At 38.9% G+C, this 18,382-nt stretch overlaps 1 protein-coding gene across 2 annotated transcripts in view; it reads left to right on the forward strand.

The window, feature by feature from the left end:
* The window catches only part of ABCA1 (ATP binding cassette subfamily A member 1), a 155,649-nt gene that overhangs the window by 115,261 nt on the left and 22,006 nt on the right, over positions 1 to 18,382 (forward strand). The window contains exons 23-44 of one of the 2 annotated variants that reach the window (XM_089682623.1): positions 685 to 905; positions 1,954 to 2,091; positions 2,492 to 2,564; positions 2,841 to 3,043; positions 3,781 to 3,829; positions 3,928 to 4,041; positions 4,155 to 4,303; positions 6,369 to 6,493; positions 6,867 to 6,965; positions 8,326 to 8,515; positions 10,605 to 10,699; positions 10,794 to 10,826; positions 10,968 to 11,073; positions 12,408 to 12,482; positions 12,798 to 12,967; positions 13,622 to 13,799; positions 13,915 to 14,030; positions 14,174 to 14,318; positions 14,439 to 14,562; positions 15,297 to 15,426; positions 16,283 to 16,403; positions 16,956 to 17,018. In XM_089682623.1, coding sequence (XP_089538749.1) covers positions 685 to 905; positions 1,954 to 2,091; positions 2,492 to 2,564; positions 2,841 to 3,043; positions 3,781 to 3,829; positions 3,928 to 4,041; positions 4,155 to 4,303; positions 6,369 to 6,493; positions 6,867 to 6,965; positions 8,326 to 8,515; positions 10,605 to 10,699; positions 10,794 to 10,826; positions 10,968 to 11,073; positions 12,408 to 12,482; positions 12,798 to 12,967; positions 13,622 to 13,799; positions 13,915 to 14,030; positions 14,174 to 14,318; positions 14,439 to 14,562; positions 15,297 to 15,426; positions 16,283 to 16,403; positions 16,956 to 17,018 — 2,717 coding nt within the window. The remainder of the gene's footprint in view (positions 1 to 684; positions 906 to 1,953; positions 2,092 to 2,491; positions 2,565 to 2,840; positions 3,044 to 3,780; positions 3,830 to 3,927; positions 4,042 to 4,154; positions 4,304 to 6,368; positions 6,494 to 6,866; positions 6,966 to 8,325; positions 8,516 to 10,604; positions 10,700 to 10,793; positions 10,827 to 10,967; positions 11,074 to 12,407; positions 12,483 to 12,797; positions 12,968 to 13,621; positions 13,800 to 13,914; positions 14,031 to 14,173; positions 14,319 to 14,438; positions 14,563 to 15,296; positions 15,427 to 16,282; positions 16,404 to 16,955; positions 17,019 to 18,382) is intronic. The other variant, XM_089682622.1, reaches the window with a different exon arrangement.

Genomic DNA, 18,382 nt, shown 5'->3' on the forward strand with positions numbered 1-18,382 from the left:
TTTTGATTTGCAGGTTTAACTGCCTCCTGCCTGCCATATAAGGAAATGACGGGCGGGTGGTGGCTCTCTCGTTCTGGAAGACTTCATATGATGTCCTCCCACTCTAGCTGCACATGGGGGGGGGGCACGCGGTGCAGCAATCGGTGGGACACAGCAGATCACTGATCGCAGTAAAGAGCCGATAACACAGGCTCTATCTATCATGTGATCAACTGTGTCAAATCACAGCTGATCACATGTAGATAGGAAATGACGGTTATCGGCTCTTCTTTCCTCACGCTGAAAGTGCATGAGGAGAGGAGAGCCGGTAAGCAGCATTTCACAGGGAGACATCTACACTCATAATCAGGGCACTGATCATCAATGCCCTGATTATCAGTGCAGCCCGATCAGTGCTGCCTTTCAGTGTCCATAATTGCTGCCTGTCAGTGCCCATCAATGCCACATACCAGTGCCCATCAGTGCACATCAATGCCACATATCAGTGCCCATCAGTGCACATCTATGCCACATATCAATGCGCATCAGTGCACATCTATGCCACATATCAATGCTCATCAGAGCTGCCTTTCAGTGCCATCTATCAGTGCCAGTCAGTGCTGCCTATCAGTGCCTCTTCACTATCACTGTTCGTTATGTATACTGCCTCAAAAAGTTACCCAATAATCTACAACTTTATTCCAGGAAGGACAATCCTCCTGTCCACACATCACATGGATGAGGCTGACATCCTTGGTGACCGGATTGCTATAATATCCCATGGAAAACTGTGCTGTGTTGGCTCATCTCTTTTCCTAAAGAACCAACTGGGAACTGGCTACTACCTTACATTAGTGAAGAGAGACACTGACTCTTCCCTTAGCTCCTGCAGGAACAGCAGCAGTACAATGTCTTATCTGAAAAAGGTATGTTTCGTCCAAAAGTTCAACAGTGAAGACAGTTTCCTCTAGGTTTCATGTAAAGAAAAATCCTAACATTTGTTTCCTTCATATTTGTGTCATTATTGTGGTAATAAATACACAAATACTCATGTATTATATACAGCGAAATGCTTTTTAAAGGCTTTTTTTTTTTTAGTTGAATGGGGTGTTAGGACCACAACGTGGTTCTTGCTGCCGTCTTTGCTTTGCTGTCCTGGTGACTCTTGTTATAATTTTTTTTTTCCGTATTTGGTGTCACATGGATGGCAAGTGTCTACAGTGGGGGTTACAAGCATTAAAAAAATTACCCCACTCTAGAAAGCTCAACAAATTGTCTAGAGTTGGGCATAAAAATCATTGAATAACATTAAAAAGAATTATATTAATGAAAAGTATATTCTAGGCCCACACTAGCCGTTTAAAACATTTTGCTCTCAGACTATGCTGTCCCTATTGGTTGCAATGCATAGAACTACTTTAAAATAACCATTATTAAAGAATATGAATGTTATGTTAAGTGGTGAATGTAAACTGTACAGGGCCTTTGTGTCGCAGAACCTAAGACCTAGGTTCTAGCATAATGTTGATAAGTTTGTATTACTGTGAAGTCATGGCAATATCATAAGCCTGCATTGCAAATGCTAGTAAAGTCCATAGCACTCCCGTATGATGGATTACCTTCAACTCTACGAAGATTGAATATCTTTTTCTTTTATCTTGTCACATTGCTCATATTTGAACCTGTACTAAGTATGTCTAGCAGAAAGGAATCCTCACTAGTAATGATCTTTAAGACTGTAAAAATCCACGTGTATTGTATATGTGCACTGTTAGCTACTCCCGGGGATGACCATGCTTCATGTGCATGGTATTCTTGTACATTTATACTGCATATAACCACATAACAAGATAAATACTGTATGTTTCTGGCAATGAAAGGAGAATATTCAGTAATTTGGTTATCACTTAAAGGGCCTATATTAGTTTTCTAAATTAACATTTGGGATGACGGTACCCCGTCATTTGTGGTCAGGACAGCAGCAGTTCAGCTCCTGCTTCCAAACAGAGTCAAAGCTCGATGCTGGCAGCACCCTCAGGAGTGGGGACTACAGGAACGGTGATTACTAAACATAACAAACATGCGCAACGGAAGAGAGAAGCCAAGAGTAGGGTAATTATTGCTAACCAGCTCCTTTTCTAACCTCATACCTAACTTTTCCTTCTGTCCAATCAGAAATGCAACTGATAACTGTTGTAATCACCAGCACTGTTATCCCTGACACTGATGGTGCTGGAGTGAGATTTACCCAGCAACCACACCAAAGTACAGTGGCTACTGATTTCATTGTTGCCACTGTATAAGGTATGAAAGTGCTCAGAGCACAACATTGGAAACTAACAATCTCTCACTGCCTCTTCTTTTACTACAAGTGCATCTGCTGCTGTTTCTCCTTCTGAAGTAAGCTTTTTTTGTCTGAGCTGCTTTGACCTAATTCAGTATGCCTTACAGAAATAAGTGAATTAATTGTTTGCCTTTTATATCATTTTATTTCTTTTTTTTTATGTTTCAGGAGGACAGTGTCTCTCAGAGTAGCTCGGATGCAGGCCTGGGTAGTGACCACGAAAGTGACACTCTTACAATAGGTAATTAGAACTAATACTTCTAAACACATTGGTAGTTTCTTTGTAAAAGTCAAGCTCTTTGCCCATTTCTTTGGAAAAACGAAGGCAGGAGCACCATGAAAACTTAGTATGAAGGTTCAGCATATTCACTGTAAACAAAATAGCATCTTGACAAGGATTTTCCTCTGGTTACGTAAAGGCTACAAGACCCCACATTATGGAAAGAATAACATTGCTCCCTCCAGAAATAAAATCTCATAGAATACTTTTGTTTTTTGTTTTGTATGGGTCTGACAGATGTCTCTGCTATTTCAAACCTCATCAACAAACATGTGCCAGAGGCACGTCTTGTGGAGGACATCGGACATGAGCTGACTTACGTCCTGCCATATGAAGCTGCCAAGGAAGGGGCCTTTGTGGAACTTTTTCATGAAATAGATGATCGTCTCTTTGACCTTGGAATTTCCAGTTATGGAATCTCAGACACCACCCTAGAAGAGGTTAGATGAGTCATGTTTTATATCTTCTATCTGCTTCTAAATTGTTGTTCACACATATCGTGACAAAATTTGGTTTGCTGCTATATTATCACATAGGTATTTTGAAAAGGGGAAGATGTAGAGGCTTGATCAGAGCTACTAGTCAGATCCTTTTATAGCTGCTTTAGAAAAATGACAGAATTTGATTGGATGTTGGCCAACATCTCTACTTTACTTTTCTCCAACTTTATAGGAACCACCCTTTCAGGATATTGTTAAACACTTCCCTTTCAACAGAGCACTCTGTTTTACCCCCTGCATTGTATATACAGATTTTTAGAATGGTTCATTTTTTTCATCCTCTGTATAACCAACAATGGAATGCTCATTCAGGTGACTCACAAATGTTGGCTTTAATAAGACAGGCAAGCCATAAGTTAACCACAAACATCAAGCTGCTGTCTTTATTAATGCATTAATCTATGTGTGTGTAATTGCTATTATTGTCATTGTCATTATGATTACCTGGAAAAACAACACCACATGAAACATAAAAGGATGAGTAGACACTTTGCTAGCCAGTAGTCACTAAAGGAAATACCTCAATGTTTTTCTGTTATAAGCGGAAAAAGAACATAGAAATCTAGTTTCCTGAATAGTATTATCAACATCCACAGGCTTTTGTAAGCATGTAACATTATCAAAAATAAATATGCTTTTATTATATTTGATCCCTAATCAGCGATTTGCTTTTGCAGATCTTCCTGAAAGTGGCTGATGATACTGGTGTGGATGCGGAAACATCAGGTAATTTTCTTATTCTGCTATGTATTCCAGTCAGCCTGATGACCTCTTACCAGCTGTTGAATGATTGATAATAATAATCTCTTATATCATCTTTATAGATGGCACTCTCCCTGCTAGAAGAAAGAGATATGCATTTGGAGATCATCAAAGCTGCCTGAGACCTTTTACTGAGGATGACAACTTTGATACCAATGACTCTGACATGGACCCTGGTATATATATATATGAGATATTTACTGTATATATATATTTTAGTTGCAGAATTCAAATATTTTACTACAAGAACACTAAAGCTGCTACAACCACTGTATGTTTATATCTGCAGAGTCCCGGGAGACAGATTTTCTGAGTGGCATTGATGGGAAAGGCTCCTACCAGATGAAGAGCTGGAGTTTGATGAGGCAGCAGTTCACCGCCTTACTGTGGAAGAGGTTGCTGTTTGCCAAACGCAGCAGGAAAGGCTTTTTTGCCCAGGTGAATTAAACTACTTGTGAGGGTACTTTTCCCTGTCAATTCCTAAAAATAAAAGTTTTAAGGCTAAGTGTTGTCTGAATATACACACTGGCCACTTTATTAGGCACACCTAGCTAGTGCCTAGAAAATATCCCCACACCATTACACCACCACCATCAGCCTGAACTGTTGATACAAGGCAGGATGGATCCATGCTTTCATGTTGTTTACGCCAAATTCTGACCCTACCATCTGAATGTTGCAGCAACCAGTCTGCCCATTCTCCTCTGACATCAACAAGACATTTTCGTCCACTCATTGGCTATTTTCTCTTTTTTGGATCATTCTCTGTAAACCCTAGAGATGGTTGTGTGTGAAAATCCCAGTAGATCAGTTTTTGAAATACTCAGACCAGCCTGTCTCACACCGACAACCATGCTACGTTAGAAGTCACTTAAATCCCCTTTCTTCCCCATTCTGATGCTCGGTTTGAATTTCAGCAAGTCATCTTCACCACATCTACATGCCTAAATGCAATGAGTTGCTACCATGTGATTGGCTGATTAGCAATTTGTGTTACCAACAATTGAACAGGCGTACCTAATAAAGTGGCCGTTGAAAAAAACTGAATTTAACAAAGAAAAATGCTATTTAAAGCGGTAGTAAACCACATTAATTAAAAAACAAAACAAAAAAGTCCCCTGCAAGGTAAAGACATAATGTGCTAGTATACATCGCATACTAGCACATTATGTAAAACTTACCTTAAAATGAAGCCCTCCAGCAGGGTGCTGTCACCGCTGAAGAGGCTTCCATGTTCACCAGGTCTTCCTTCTGGGTTTGCGAGCTCCAGTCATCTGACTGGCTGGGCCGTGATGACGTCGTTCCCGTGCATGCGCACAGCAGTCTCGGGATACAGCACTGTGCTCTGAAGGAACCGCAGGGGTATGCCGTTCCTTCAGAGTGCATGCGCCGACTGCAAAAAAACTTGAATATCTTGTAAACGGTGTATGTTTAGGAAATATTCATTTTACCTACAGGTAAGCTTTATTATTAGCTTACCTGTAGGTACAAATCTACAGAGTGGGTTTACTACCACTTTAAAGGAATTCTGTAAGGAAAGAAATTTGTACCGGGGCTGGCCTTCTGGGTGTGCCAGTGGTCTGGCTGCCTGTGACTTCACTGCTTTATTGGTGACTGGAATAAGTGTGCAGCTAGAGAAATCTGAGTGAAGACATAACTCCTGATCTGCAAATTCAAAGAAAGACGGGCTGCACACCAATGACGTCCTCTTTTCTGGTTGCACACTCATGACATCCTCAATCTCAAGTTGGTTTATTGAGCTCGCAAAACCAAAATACAACAGGCACTGCAGACCTCTCACACACACTTCATCATAAGCAGCCTAATCATAGATCTTCACATTTAATTTCAGTCATCCAGAAGGTACTGAAGGTACTGAAACCTGTGGCTCACTAAGCAGTTAGCAGTTTCTGAAGCAGATGTTGACAAAGGCAGCCTATATGTAGGACAGCACAGTGGCTAAATGGTTAGCACTTCCACCTGGCAGCAGTAGGGTCAATGGTTTCAATCCCAACCACAGCATCACCTGCCTGGAGTTTGCATGTTCTCCCTGTGCCTGCGTGAGTTTCCTCTCACACTTCAAAGACCTGCTGGTATTTTAATTGGATCCTGTCTAAATAATCCCTAGTATGTGGATGTATGAATGTGAGTTAGGGACCTTAGATTGTAAGCTTCTTGAGATGTAGGGGCTGATGTGAATGTAAAATATATGTATGTAAAGCACTGCGTAAATTGATGGCACTATATAAGAACCTGCAATAAATAAATAAACAATATGTGTGTTCTCAGTACAGCTTTTCTTTGATCCAGAGCTGGAAAATACAAGCAGTGTATAGAGTGGAGGTTTTTCTAGTCAGACTCTGACACTGTAGGTAACGGCATAATCAGGGATAAAAACACAAAGGGTAGAAATTCTACAACAGCAGCATATGAGAATGTTTTTTTGCTATATACTACATATGATACAAAATTAAAATCAACCCCTCTCTGCTATCTCTTTCAGATTGTGCTTCCAGCTGTGTTTGTACTCATTGCACTAATGTTCAGCCTTATAGTGCCACCATTTGGTAAATACCCCAGCCTTGAGATTCAGCCTTGGATGTATGATGAACAGTATACCTTCTTCAGGTATGTCATGTAACAGATATATTATGCATAAATACATCTTTCTTTCTTGGCCTGCCTATCCAAACCCTCTGAACGTAGAATGCTCAACATGATAAGTTTCCCCTTTTGTAGCCTCTTGTGCAAGATAAAATCCATACTGTCATGTAACTCTAAGAAAAAAAAATCAGGAACTTCTAAATTCATGGTTTTAATATATTATGTGTCAAACATGTGTATTGCATTTCTAGAAAAGTTAATTTATGTATTGTATATACGTATGTACCTGCAGGAGAGGAGTTTAATATTTCCATGTTTCTAAGGAACAATATACAAGATTATACTCCTTTCGTAAAGTGTAGGATTTCTGTGACTCATTTCTTTTTCTATTTTGTAGTAATGATGCCCCCGAGGATCCTGGTACTGAGACCCTCTTGAAAGCTTTGCTTGCAAAGCCTGGATTTGGAACTGCATGCATGGATGGTTATTCTGTTCCGTAAGTGTGACCTTGGGTGCATTTCACATCACTTGCTGTACTTATTGTTTCATTGTAAAACACATCTTAATTTTTTTATGGTAATTATTTTCTAGCATTACAATACAAAAAAGTTATACAAACATGTTAATAATATCTTACAAGTGATTTATGAAGTAGGTAGTTGAGATTAAAAGGAAAAAGAACCTGCCATAGACCCCTTATATTACTATCTAACAATGCAGAGTAAGAACAGCTATTGTGAGGGTGCCTACAATTGCGTACCTCAGTTATGAAAGTGACAATCTCATTGCCCCCCATAATTTCTCAAAGTAGTTCCCTGTAATAGAAGAACCATTTCAATAGTTTGTGCTCCATTTCTTGGCTCATTTGAAGTTGTAGCTTGTCAAACTTTTTAGTATTCCGCACTTCCAAGAGTATCTGGTGTCTGTTTCTTCTCTGTGAACTATGGTTCCACCTTTCATATCCACTACAGGATCCAGCATTGATGTAGGTTCAGTGAGAGGAAACACAGCATGTAGAGGGGGGACACAGGCATTGAACACTACTGGAAGCGTCAAAGGTTAGAGTTTCTAGCAGAGGTGGTAGCAGTTCAGTAGAGTGAAGATAGAAGTCACCAAAGAGGTAACATATTACCTCTTATAAAACAGAGAACTTCTTTGAGGAATTTTGTGTTGCTTTAAGCTGGCTATATATGAATCTTTTTTTTTTTTTTTTTTTTTTTTTATCAGCTGGAAATAGATTCCCCTATTCACACATTCAAGGTGGATGAAGAAATCCTCCACACTTTGCTATTGTATTCTGACAAATGTAACTGCTTTGCTGTCAGAATGCACTGTTCAGGGCTGCAGCCAACTGGCTACATGCTCTGGTCGAAGATACATTTTCCAGCAGTCCTATTCAAGAGAGGTCATTCACTAGGTTGACTCCTCTTGAAAGGGAATGGCCACAGATGGATCAAATTTCAGCTTGTCCCTGTTGAATCAGATGAATTTTAAACCATCTATGGCCAACTTTAATCGGCTGAAATTAATCCATGACTTTCTGACTACAGAGTTATGCCTCATGCTCCACTGTCTAAAGAATATGCTGTCATTGGCAGCTGAGGTTGCATAGCTCCAAGTCGGTAAAACTGAGGCAGTTGGTATAATATGCACTGGGATCAGTGTGCTCCCTTGGCACATGCAGGGGAAGTTGACTGATAGCAAAGGTACCTGTAGAACCTCATGGGACCCTTTGTAATTACCATGACAGATATGTAGACATGGGAAATCAAGCACAGAGATTGCATTACTGAATTCTTAGGTATATGTAAAACTGCCAGTTTTGGGTAGGCTGACATTTAATGTATGTTTAACAGGGGTGTCTCTTGCTCTGGTGAAGATAGAGAATGGAGAATTCAGTTTGTCCCTCAGTCTGTAGAGGAACTTTTTACGTATGGGAATTGGACAATGGAAAACCCTTCACCAGCCTGTGAGTGCAGCAATGAGAATGTAAAGAAGATGCTTCCAGTGTGTCCACCTGGGGCTGGTGGGCTGCCACCCTTTCAGGTATGCTGAAGATTACATGAAATATTATGGTTAGATTGCATAAATTCAGAGCTTGGTTAGATTGTTTTAATATGTTTATTTATTCTGTGAATGTACAAACAGTAAACCATTCCATAGAAATGTGTTGCAGCATACCCTGTTCCACACTGTGTATTAAACTGTTTATTCTGAGAACATGGTGACAGTGAGCATTCTATATTATTTAAAGTCAATTCCTCTTTAGAAGCCACTTTAGATATATAGTACATTTCATGAAATACACTGAAAATGATATATCAGCGCATTATCATCGAAGTCAGCTGGACCACAATGCAACTGCTGGTGTAAACAAGCCCTTAAAATTAAGGAAAAGGAAAATCACATTCAATGTTGAGTGATAATTAAAAGTAGTACTTGGTAACCATGTTTACTGTGAATTTAAAAGAAAGCTTGTCAAGAAAAAAAGTTAACTTTTGTTTCTGACAACTTTCTAAAAATTCAAGTTGCCAGGATGTCGTCCTGATCTTCTGGCTGCAATACATTCTTAGGCAGCCCATGGATGAGTTAATTTTCGTTCAGCCAACGGGTGGAGTGGAAAAAACTGACCCGATTCCCCCATCCACATTGAATCCTCCCCACTGAGCTATTTTATTCTGACAGTGGTGAGACTTCCCCTCCGTCTGAATACACTGATAAGTGTTGAATGCTATAGCCTGCAGTTCTGATCAGGCAAGGGGAATCCAGCAGGGCAGTTGTATGGAAGTTGATTGATAGATCGACTTCTGTACAGCCTCCCTGTCCATACATGGTTCAAAATTCAGCCACTTCACCAGGGACCAGTCAAATGTTGATCCATGTACTGTATGTCCGGTCTAATGCATTATTGTTTTTTGATTTAAAAAATACTAAAGTGCTGGTGATCAGCAATTGGCAGCAATTTAGATGGCATTTCTTTTGGGGGCCATTTTACACTGTTGTGTTGCAGTAACAAACATTAATGCATTGCGGTGCAGTTTATTTTGAATGAAAAAAATCTGTTGAGTTGTAGGCCCTTTCACAGCACCCCAAGAAAGTAGTGCAGGCAATAGTAAGGTGCAACACAGGGAGGTTATTTACTAAAACTTGAGAGTGCAAAATCTGGTGCAACTCTGCATAGAAACCAATTAGCTTCCAGGTTTTATTGTCAAAGCTTAGTTGAACAAGCTGAAGTTAGAAGCTGATTGGCTACCATGCACAGCTGCACCAGATTCTGAGTGCACCATTTTTAGTCAATCTCCCACAGGGTGCAAATGCAGGGTTCTGGTTTAACATTATTTTACACAAGTAAAAGTGAAAAAACACAAACTTTATCTTAAAACATAGGTGTCCGTGTATGAACCAGCGGTAATAGATCGCTGCTCAGTTCTCCGGCATTCTCGGAGAACACAGTTCTCCTGTGAATGCAGTTTATGAAGCAGTTCTCCAAACGCTGGAGAACGGTCTACAAACTCTGGAAAACGGCTCATTTTACTATAATCTCGCGAGATTACAGTAAAAGATCAGTTTACTAAGCAGAGGTAAATTATCTCTGCTTAGTTTTTGGTCCCTCTGATTCTCCAGCTCTGGGCTGGAGAATCTGGAGGGAGAACACAGATCTCCAGCGAAGGGCTGACATGATCTCCTGAGTGTCATAAACTGTGAATGACCAGAGAATAGCTGAGATCTGTTGAATCGCAGCTATTCTCTGTGTCATAAACGGACACCATATTATAAATAGAAGACAAAGGTATGTAATCTAAGAGTGAATTATGTTATACGTCTGTTTAATGCAGCAGACCAATAATAGTCCTCTAGAGAAACATGTATATACTTGTATTGCCTACACCGAGATGTTTAAACAATTGTGTGTTATAAAGTTATAGATGTTTGATAAGTATTGTAATGTATTTCATTCAGTGTAATAAGTTTAAGGTGTATAGTTGTTCATAAGAAAACACAGAGAACAAAATATCACCTATAGGTACTGCATGTATAAATTAAAGATCAATCTCTGCCAGACACAGTATACAGACATAGAAAACAATGATTTTAGTGTGTAAATTATTGTTATATTTGTGTTCTTTTTAAACAGAAGGTACAAAACACCTCAGACATCTTGCAGAATCTCACAGGCAGGAACATATCAGATTATCTGGTGAAGACGTACGCACAAATCATTGGAAAAAGGTGAATGTTGTGTCATTTGTTATTACTGGCATTTTTGCTTTACAAAACCACATCATTTTATTAGTTAATTATAAATTTGTTTCTTTTCCTCTAGCTTAAAGAACAAGATATGGGTCAATGAGTTCAGGTATGTTATTGACTATCAAGTGATTTTCTCCATCAGAATAGATGCAACATTACTATAAATTTAGATGACACATAATGATCCATATGTAAAGATTTGATCTTATACAGATTTTTGACTTGCCTAAATTGTTTGGCTTCCTAGGTATGGAGGTTTCTCCTTGGGAGCAAGCAGTTCCCCAGCACTTCCACCAAGTGAGGAAGTCCTAGCTTCCATTAAACACATCAAAAGACGCCTGGACCTACCACAGGTATAAAATCTGCGCGTTTTTTGGATTTGAAATAGTGGTTTCCCAGAAGTAGAGTGCTTAACGGTTTATGATTCTGCTTGAGTTTGGCATCAAGAGTCTTTGCAGGGATCACAACTATATGCACTTTTTGGGCCCTCAACATTTTATTGTCCTGTGGAGCACAAACACACATTGATTATATTTTATTTCTATATATTGTATATACATCATGAACACCAAAAGTAAACTACTAAGAGAAAAATGTAAATGGTAACGCCAGTCAAAATGATTGTTGGTTATCAACATTTCTAGATGAGCAAAAGGTCCCTTGTGACCAGCTCTGATTTCAGCAGCAAATAATTAATAACCTAGACCAAATTTGTTTTTGAAACATTTGGTTTTGGTTGATTCTTAAAAGACAAACAGGCCGTTCACTTTGGAAGGGAAATCACCCTTAGCTTAGTGCATATTATTATTATTATACAGGATTTATATAGTGCCAACAGTTTGCTCAGCGCTTTACAAAATAAAAGGAGACATTACAGCAACAATACAGTTCAATAGAAGAGGGTTAGGAGGGCCCTGCTCCTTAAAGGTTACAATCTAAGAGGAAGGGGCTGGTGGTACAAAAGGTAATAACTGTGGGGGATGGACTGGTAGAAGAAATAGAAGATACCGTTAATAGCTGAAGGCAGGACAGGCTTCCCTGAAGATATAGGTTTTCAGAGATTGCCTAAAAGTGGGAAAAGTAGGGGATAGTCTGATAAATTGGAGTAGAGAGTTCCAGACGATGGGGGAAGCTCTGGAGAAGTCCTGGAGACAAGCATGGGAGGAGGAGACAAGGGAGCTAGAGAGCAGGAGATATGGGGAAGCTATGCTGATTTTCATCATCCAATCATGTGCAAGCAAAAATATCATTTGTTTTATTGTCCTTGCATATGATTGGGTATTCTTTGCAAACTGAATTTTTACCTCATTCACTAAGCTAAGGTAAAATTTTCTTATAAAGTGCAAATTTTCTTGCAAAGTGAACAGCCTATTTGCATTTAGTAAATCAGCCCTATTGAGTCTATGACAGACATGAGAGTCTCTAGGTAAAGCTCCTGATTATAGTCATTTATACGCAGATTCCCATTTCAGAGCTGTTTTTCCAGATTGAGAAAGCATTACATGTTATAGACTTCTTATGCTCTAATAAGAGTTGTAGATTACAATACTGCGTAAACTAAGGAATGATGATTTAATGTTGAAAGAAATCCTAACATATGGCATTTGAATTTATAGCATTACTGAAATAATGAATCTGAAATAATGATTCACGAAACCTCAATTTTGTAATTGTCTTGTTGTTACAGAATGGGGCTGCCAACCGTTTCCTTGATAGCTTTGGGGTCTTCATGAAAGGACTAGATGCAAAGGATAATGTAAAGGTATGTGCATATGTTATCCTTTTGTCATCTTATCATATTGCAATATACAATGTAATCTTGCTATTGTGAATGATTTTTACAAGCTATGAGAACCAGGAATGTATGGAATGGGACCAGTAAAATGTCTTTCCCCCTGCAATGGGCATACTATGCATTCTGATTGGTTTTTGTGTGTGAATGCACTGTGCACATGCCTCCCTTCCTTGTTAAGAAATAGAAGTTGTATTGTTGAACACATTATTTTACATATATTAGAGTCACTGGTTGGGGTGGAATTTTTGGAGTGGTCTCATATCAACATTACTATTATTACAGGTGTGGTTTAACAACAAAGGCTGGCATGCTATTACCTCATTTCTTAACGTGATGAATAATGCCATCCTGCGCTCCAAACTACCTGAAGGAAAAAATCCTGCCAAATATGGAATCACTGCTTTTAATCATCCTCTAAATCTCACTAAAGAGCAACTTTCTGAGGTTGCACTGTAAGTACCAAGCCTCCAGTCTCAACATGTATAGTTTTTCTTTAATATCTGGCAATAGTAAATATGTTTTTCTTAGAGGGTACCTTAAATCTGAACTCCAGGCAGATAAACATTTAAATAAAATACTATAACAGTTACATTCACTAAAAGTAAGAAAAGTAAGGTTATTCTTAAATGCTGCTCGTGTAAGTGGAGACATTTGTCTTGATATTTGCTTTCTGGAATTTCTTATAAAGTAGCACAGGGAGAATGAGAGGCAGCTGACAGTGAACATGCTGACAGGCCAGGAGAGCATATTGAGCAGAAATTTCCAGCATTTCCTTCAGCCAGGAAGCTATGGGTCTGTTCATGACCATGATGTGCTACTGCAGCTGGGTGGGCCAGGGATCTGGCTATGTTGCTTTATGGTAGAGTTGCCTAGATCAGAAAATTAGTTGCACAAAAATTCAAATTTGTTGGCAGTAAAACATTTTCAATATATGTATTTCAAATGGTAATTAAGCTGCTTGTCTGGAGTTTAGCTTTAATATTCCGGAATACCAGTTGTACCCCAGAATCCATAATATGCTTCAAATGTATCACTATCACTACTTTATCATGCTGTTATATTTTCTGTGCTATTATCAGTTTGATATGGTTTATGTTCTTGTCCAGGATGACCACATCTGTAGACGTCTTGGTTTCCATCTGTGTCATATTCGCCATGTCCTTTGTGCCAGCCAGTTTTGTGGTTTTCCTGATCCAGGAGAGAGTGAGCAAGGCCAAGCACATGCAGTGCATCAGTGGAGTTAAGCCAGTTATCTACTGGTTAGCCAACTTTGTGTGGGATATGGTAAGAGACTAAAATTTTTATTTTTGGGGTGACATGTTTTTAACTTATTTTGTTAACTTATTAGGGTGGCTTTATAAAAAGGTAAAAACCATGTTTATTTTGTTTTCTCTTTCAGTGTAACTACATAGTGCCAGCTACACTGGTCATTATAATATTTGTTTGCTTCCAACAAGACTCTTATGTATCTTCTTCCAATTTACCTGTCCTGGCCCTTTTGCTTCTACTATATGGGTGAGATATTTGCTTCATTATGTACACATATAGGTTTCTTTACATTTTAGGAAATTTGAAATGTTGTTGTTCAAAGTTAGCTAATAAATTTGAATTGTGTTCTTGTTTGATATCATGAGAGGTGACGCTGTCTTATCCTACAGATGGTCCATAACCCCATTGATGTACCCAGCTTCCTTTTTGTTCAAGATCCCCAGTACGGCATATGTAGTGTTGACTAGTGTTAATCTATTCATTGGAATCAATGGCAGCGTGGCCACATTTGTGCTGGAACTTTTTACTAATAATGTAAGTATTCATGTTGCTAAAATTCTTATTTCTGGTAACAGCTTCAAACCTGACTTAGGGTTATTTGTACTTAAGTGGATGCTGTACTCGGCTGATAACAGAAATGCTTTTTCTTATCAGAAACTGAACAACATCAATGATATTTTAAAGTCGGTGCTGTTGATCTTCCCCCATTTCTGCTTGGGAAGAGGACTTATTGATATGGTGAAGAATCAGGCCATGGCGGATGCTCTAGAAAGATTTGGTGGGTTGTCCTATAAGCTATTTGAATGAAACATATGGCTTTAAAACTGGATATATAGAAACAGATATCACTATAACAAATAAGATGTCCTTGTATGTCTTTCTGTAAGCAAGTCTGAAAAAGCACCAGCATAACTCAGCTCGTTTTTAAAGAGAAAGAGTAGATATTTAATTTTTTTTAGATATATATATATGTGTATGTGGCCAGCTTGTAAGAAAGTTTCTATTTATGTTATACCATTTTATTACCATTTACATTTATCCTTGGTCCGCGTGTACAAAGGTACATGTGTACCATGTTTGCTTGCCTTTAGTGGGAACATGGGGTATGAAGATGAAAAAACTGAAACAGACCCAGTTATGCAGGGTGGTGGCAGATACCTGCTTGTATTCCTTTTGCTGCAGAGCCCAGTGGGAGGATGCAGTATTTAAATACAGTATATATTAAAAATGCCGTTTGCTATCAGGAAAATATTGAACATGAAGCATATGAAAATATTTACATCAAAAATAATTTTTAAGGGTGAACTTTACAAAACTGGCTCAAAATGCATATTTACTGAAAATACCATACATTTCCTATTTGTCATCAGCACATGATAGAAGGTCATGATTCTTACTAAACCTAGTAGGAAGACCATTGTGAAAATTCCTATATCCAGTTTAATTTATTGTATTACACTGCTTGTGAAATATCATATGTTGACTCATTGTGGTTATGTACCATTGATTCAGGTGAAAACCGTTTTGTCTCTCCCATGTCCTGGGACCTGGTTGGGAGGAATCTCTTTGCCATGGCTGTGGAGGGAGTGGTTTTCTTTTTCATAACCCTGCTTATCCAATATCGTTTCTTCATAAAACCAAGGTAGGTCATTATTTAAAAAAAAAATTAAAAAATCTGTAGACTTCCTTGCTTTAAAAAAACATTTGTGTTAGCACAAAAGAGCCTGCCTGTTATGCAGTGGCATGTTCAGCTTGTCCAGGGCTAGCCTGACTCCAGCTTAATTTCCAGTTCCTACACTTGCCCCTGTATGGCTAAACGTGAACATCACCAATACGCTTCCATAGAAGCAGTGGTAGTTCTAGCAGTAGGAAACAAGCAGAAAAAAGCAGCTAAAGTCAGAGTTATAGCCTGTAAGCACTATCTATTTTTTTTTTTTATTCCCACTTACCAGTGTTGCCCTTGATTCAGATACTGACCTGCCTAGCAGATCCAGTGCTGCCCTGCTGTGATTTAATGCAGCAGTCTAGACCCCATGCCACCATCTTGGTGCTCCTCAGTCATCAGAAGTCAGCTGCTTCTTCGGGGAGCAGGCAGCTGGTATCCAATGATGCCCTGCCAGCTGCACCCACTGGCCACTATGAAGCTCTACTTGTACAGCCTCCTGGGATATGTGACATAGTATTTCAGAGGATGAGGGGACAGGGAAATGTCATTCTTATGATTTGTATTGCAGAGGGGGGGAGCGAGCGCAGGTAGCTATAGAGGATCTGGGGGGTAAAGATCCGCTTTAACAGGTAGGCTCTTAAGCATAGCAGTTTTGAGGAAGGCCTATGGAAGCAGGAGAACATTTTAAATCTAAAAGGAAAGTGTTTGTGCGATAATAATATATAAGGAGGCTGCAATTGTCATGCTAATTTATCTTCTTTTCTGGCCAGTCATTGTCAGGCACTTGAAATAAAAAAAATAATACAGCAAGGCACTATTTCTGTCTCTGCAGACCCGTGAGTGCAAAGCTTCCCCCTGTAATCGATGAGGATGAAGACGTGGCAAGGGAAAGGCAGAGAATAATGAATGAGGGGGGCCGGAGTGATATACTGGAAATCAAAGCACTAACTAAGGTATGGACATGCTCATACTGGCTGAGTTATGATGCTGCTCCCTTTGGCTGACTTGTGATCAGTATGTAACCTCAGGCACACAGCACACAAGCATCACACCTGCCTCACATCACACCATGAATTTACCCCCTCAGTGCCGCAGGGACACTGAGAATATTTTAGAGATATCTGGAATTTTTCAAATAGGGCACACAATGGCAAAGATAAAACTTAGAAGCAAAAAGGCACTGCTTATGTATTTATTGTAAGTAAATGCTGAAGAGCTGTTTTATATTTATAGATCCGCATTGGCTAGTAGCTTAATAAGTGTTGGATGTTGCCATCAGAGTGTGAAAAGTCATGCTGGAGCCTGTAGTTCTGGCAGTTTTGGAAGTATATTTCTAGTTGTCATTATTAAGTTTATTTGATACAAAGTGCAATAACTAATTATAAAGTGCAGGAGCTCAGTGTTGCAGAATAGTAGATGCAATTTTATATTACATACATTAAAGTTTAAGTATAGCATAGTTAATGCATATTAAGTGTTTCCTAATTAAGACTTTTCTCTTCTAGATCTATAGAACAAAGAGAAAGCCAGCTGTTGACAGACTGTGCGTGGGAATCCCTCCTGGAGAGGTAGGAACCAGGCTATAAATGATTAATAGGGCAATCTTTTTTTTTTTTATTAAAACTGAATGAACCATATAAACAGGGAAATAGTGGCATACCTCCCTAACTTCTGAAAGGGGAAAGAGAGTGTGTAGTTTCATTCATTTTAGGAAAAACACTGCTCAACATTCACATTTTTTTTATACATCAGTAAAACACAAAGAATATCAGTTGTTTATTTGAAAATGTAACTTGACCTTTTGTGGAGGCTTAAGGTAATGAGAGACAATAGATTACTATCCCCCAGACCAAACTTTTTTGACTGGATTGGGAGACAAGGAATAAAGTGATTGGGAAAGTTAGAAAACCTTACCCAATCACTATTGTTTCCATCAGAGCCAGAATGGTCTTTTAGTGACTGCTGTTGTCCTAAATAGGAACTCTCATGCAACTATAGTGCTCCTTTTAGGGGAGGAACTAGTATAGGAGAATTCATGCGTAGGTTAGATAATGCTTGCATGTCCAACTTTCCTGTTATGTCTATGGCCAGGAATGTTTACAGATTTTTGTTTGCGATAGTAAAGGCAGCACCACGATTTATTGAGCAGTGTAGTGTTAGAAGAAATTAAGGACACATCACAGTGCTACTGTGTCGTATTGGTAACATTCTGATTATTTTAACACCTTCCCACCTGGCCTATAGCAGATTGACAGCAGATGTGACTGGGCTGGGCATCATATGACGTGTTGCCAAAACGAGCCGCTCAAGCGGCCGCGGGGGCCACGGGACACAGCCGATGACATATCACTACACCGTTGCCAGTGTCATGTGATCACTGTGACCAATCACAGCAGATCACATGTCAACTGTATACAATGGATGGCTTCCTGTCATGCCATCCATTGTATACAATTGTGTTGTTAGCTGTGACTGGTCAAGGCAGTCACATGATACAGACAGGGCCAATCACAGCCCATCTGTATCATGTGATCAGCTTTGAGCAATCACAGCTAATCACAACAAAAGACTGAATGAATCAGTTTCATTCAGCAACAATTATTATTATTATTATACAGTATTTATAAAGCGCCAATAGTTCGCTCAGCGCTGATGATTGCAAATATCAATGAGATACATTGGTATTAGCAATCATACTGTGTTAAAAAAAAAAAATCCTGATCACTTGCCCAGAGTAGTTCATTGTTACTATGGTAACATTGTATTGCTTTAGTTACAGTGTGCTGACAAATAAAATAGTAAAAAAAATAAAAAATGTAATAAAAAATATAATAGAAGCATTTGAAAAAAAAATACAAATTCAATTATTATTATTATTTTCACCAAAGAAATGTAGCAGAATACATTTTGACCTAAATTTATGAAGAAATGT

This window comes from Staurois parvus, unplaced genomic scaffold, assembly GCF_062004578.1.
Source record: "Staurois parvus isolate SC_StPar_1 unplaced genomic scaffold, SC_StPar_1.0 ptg000292l, whole genome shotgun sequence".
Taxonomy (NCBI): domain Eukaryota; kingdom Metazoa; phylum Chordata; class Amphibia; order Anura; family Ranidae; genus Staurois; species Staurois parvus.